At 29.8% G+C, this 3751-nt stretch overlaps 1 protein-coding gene across 6 annotated transcripts in view; it reads left to right on the top strand.

The window, feature by feature from the left end:
- LOC119584443 (microtubule-associated protein Jupiter-like) overlaps positions 1–2375 on the top strand; it is a 39517-nt gene extending 37142 nt beyond the window's left edge. For all 6 annotated transcript variants that reach the window (XM_037933054.1, XM_037933052.1, XM_037933055.1 and 3 more), the window contains one exon: positions 1101–2375. In XM_037933054.1, coding sequence (XP_037788982.1) covers positions 1101–1210 — 110 coding nt within the window. In that variant the 3' untranslated portion in view covers positions 1211–2375. The remainder of the gene's footprint in view (positions 1–1100) is intronic.
- Positions 2376–3751: the final 1376 nt, after the last annotated feature.

Raw genomic sequence — 3751 nt, 5'->3', positions numbered from 1 at the left:
TAGTATATATAAAAGTATATATATTATATATATTATGTATATAATATATATATATATATAAATGTATATAATATATATTATTATAATATAATATTTATATATATATATAATATCTATTAATATATATTATAGATATATAATGTATATAATATATATCTAATATATATAATATTATATATATATATATATATATAATAATGATATATATATATATATATATATATATATATATATATATATATATATAATATTATATAATATATATATATATATATATTATATATATATTATAATATATATATGTTATATATATATTATAATAGATGTATATTATAATAATAGATATATATTATAATAGATATATTATTATATTGTATTATATTATATATTATTATATTGTATTATATTATATATATGTACACACAAAACACAAGTGCAGGGATGTGTGTATGTGAACGTACTTATATATAGGTGTAAGTATTAATATTGTTTGTGTATTTGTGATTACAAAAGATCCATGCACATGTGTCCTGACTTGGAATTTATTGCTTCTATTTATTTGCTTGACTTTATTTTTACAATTGGTGGTGGTTTTGAGGTGGCGGCAGCTTCTGTAGCTTTATCTATTTTAGTTATTTAAAGTAAATTCAAGAAAATTTTATTTTGACTTGGCTAGAACGGTTAATGGAGAAATGTGATGTGTCTGATGGTTACAACAGAAAACTTTTGAAGTGCCTTTGGTTAGTGTAAAAGTAATTTAGATGGAGCTGTGACTTCATTCAATACTTTCTTAGTGTATATTACAAGGCATGCATCCCATTCTTAGTTTGAAAACTAATGTCAGAACACTTGGTTAACATCAACATTTTTTGGCTATGGAATTGGCATTTGATTATATTATAGTAGTTAATGTTCCAACGTTGATTTAGTTTCTCCATCGAGAGCATTTAATTGCTATGTAAAGTAAACATAATGATTTGATTTGATTTGATCAATTCTGATTTTTTATAGTAGTTTTGCAGTTCTGTAACATTTATGAATTTTATCTTATCAGTTTCTGTAATCAATGAACAACAATAAAGGAATGCTTTATATTTCAGCTGGAAACCCTGTCTCATCAGAGACTCCTGAGACTAAGACCACAGAGCAGCCACAGCCGCAGCAGAAACAGCGCATCCCTCCAGGTGGCTTCTCCACCAAACTCTGGTAGATGGGCATCCCTGGACCTGGAAACCCCTAACTCCACTAAGGCTCTTCGTAGCAGGCATTAACCTCTCAAGGGATCATGACTATTTAGGGGATGCTAACCTTGAAATTGAACTAGCATGTAGAAAAGCTGTTTGCAGTCTCATAGCACATTAGATTGACTGTAGTTAATTTTTTAAACTTTTTGTAAAAGGGTTCCAAATATTTGCAAAGACAATGTTGGGAAAGAAGTGTGGAGACTAATGAGCAAGTGAGCATAATGTCATAAGCCTGATTTGAGCAGCTTTGCTTCATCAGGTATCATTAGCAACAAGTTTATCCTAGTTGTGTAGGTTTTTGTTAATCAGTTCAGATTATACTTCTTAATATTTCATAACCATTGTGTGTACTAAAATAATGCATAGTAAATTTTGTTTATAGATATATTTTACTATCTTTCTAGTTTTAATCTAATATGCGACTCATTGCCAGAGACAGCAATCACTGATAAGCTTGCCTATTTCATATTATGGTAAGGGTTTTTGTGCTTCTGCCTTCTTGCCTCTCAACATTTTTTATATTAATTTCAAACATTTAGCTTGCATCTGCAGTTTGGAGAAACCGGTTAGATGTTAAATTTCAGCCAGTTGAAAGTTGCTCAACAATACTGTTTGAAGAGAATTCATCGTGGAGTGGAAGCTTAGTCTCGAAGTTTTACAATGTGTTAACAAGGAATGCAATAGGATTCATCATGCCCATTCCACTTAGTTTTTAAGAAAAAGTATCCTTGCAATCCTGACGATATAGTGGATTAAGTATGAATTTGTGATACACTTCCATCTGTCATTCTATTTTCTATGAAAGCTATACACTGTCATTATTATAATGATTTGCAGAAACAATTTAGCAGTTCATGCAAAATGCTGTATTTTATTTAATTTAATTTTTTTTTTTTTTTTACATCCCCTTCCGTGATTACATTGTTAGCAAATTCCATCAAGTCTGTGATATTTTTTTCTTTTACTGGAAGGATTAGTGAGTATGCAATTCACCCATTTGATGTGACATTAGGAAATCTGTAATGAGATGAAATGTAACTGTGGGAACTCTAATAAAAGGAATTATAATGCTTAATTTGGCGCATGCAGAAAGAAGTCATTTGTATGAATTTCAATAAATTGAATCACTCACACCGTTGTTTAACTAACTGTTCAGCTATAACCTGACAATACCATTAAGCAACACATCGTGTATTACCCCTTTTAAGCTTATAAAGTAAACAATAAGGAGGACTACTAGCAACATTATATAAGAAAGATAGAATTTTGTCTTATACCACTTTTATTCACTCGTGAAGTAGTAATTGTATATAAATTTTATATATTTATAATCAACATGTTTTCATAGTCTTACAGAACTCGTCAATAATCCTCTGAATTCAGTTGAAGTGTGCATTCTGTCTTCAAAACCTTTACCTTCAATTACTGGAAAGAAGAGCTACGGAAAAATTGTTATGCCTTAATCTATTTAAAGTACATAAACCACACACACACACACATTGATATATACATCTATACATATGTATACATATAAATATACATATATATACATATACATATACATATATATACATATACATATATATACATATACATATATATACATATACATATATATACATATGCATATATATACATATACATATATATACATATACGTATATATACATACATATATATCTTCTTTTAACGGTAGGTTCATGTCTGAGCCGCCGTGGTCACAGCATGATACTCAATTGCAGTTTTCACGTTGTGATGCTCTTGGAGTGAGTACGTGGTAGGGTCCCCAGTTCCTTTCCACGGAGAGTGCCGGTGTTACCTTTTAGGTAATCATTCTCTCTATTTATCCGGCCTTGGGACCAGCACTTGACCTGTGCTGGCTTGGCTACCCAGTGGCTAGGTAGGCAATCAAGGTGAAGTTCCTTGCCCGAGGGAACAACGCGGCGGTCGATGACTCGAACCCTTGAACTCAGATTGTCGTCGCGACAGTCTTGAGTCCGACACTCTAACCATTCGGTCACCGCGGCCTTTACAATCATGGGCTTCCACAATTTTTTCTTAGCAATTTAGAGCGGTGGTTTGCCATTGCCTTCCGCCCGGTGTTTTTATCGAGTCACAAACAAAATTTAAAAAACAATTTAAAAAAAACAAGGCCAAAAACAAAAAAATTTCCCCTTTTTTTGTTTATTTACCCTTTTTAAAAGCTTAAAAAAAAAGGGAAAAAAAAAAAAGAAAATTTTTAAAAGGAAAAAAAAAAAAAGGAAAAAACTCAAAAGCAAACAGTTTAAATTTATTAAAAAAAAAGGACCGGAAAATTTTTCCTTAACATTTTAAAATTTACATCCAGAAAAAATTTGATATATAAATTTTAATATTTATAATAAATTTTTCCATTTTACAAACTTTTCCTAAAAACCCCCTTAATTCATTTAATTCCTTCTTTTCAAACCTTAATTCCCTTTAGGGGAAAAAATACAAAAATTTTATCTTAACTATTTAAACAAAAA

Source organism: Penaeus monodon, chromosome 18 (assembly GCF_015228065.2).
Source record: "Penaeus monodon isolate SGIC_2016 chromosome 18, NSTDA_Pmon_1, whole genome shotgun sequence".
NCBI classification, from domain to species: Eukaryota; Metazoa; Arthropoda; class Malacostraca; order Decapoda; family Penaeidae; genus Penaeus; species Penaeus monodon.
Note: the sequence above shows the minus strand (reverse complement) of the source record. Positions and strands in the feature narration are given on the sequence as shown.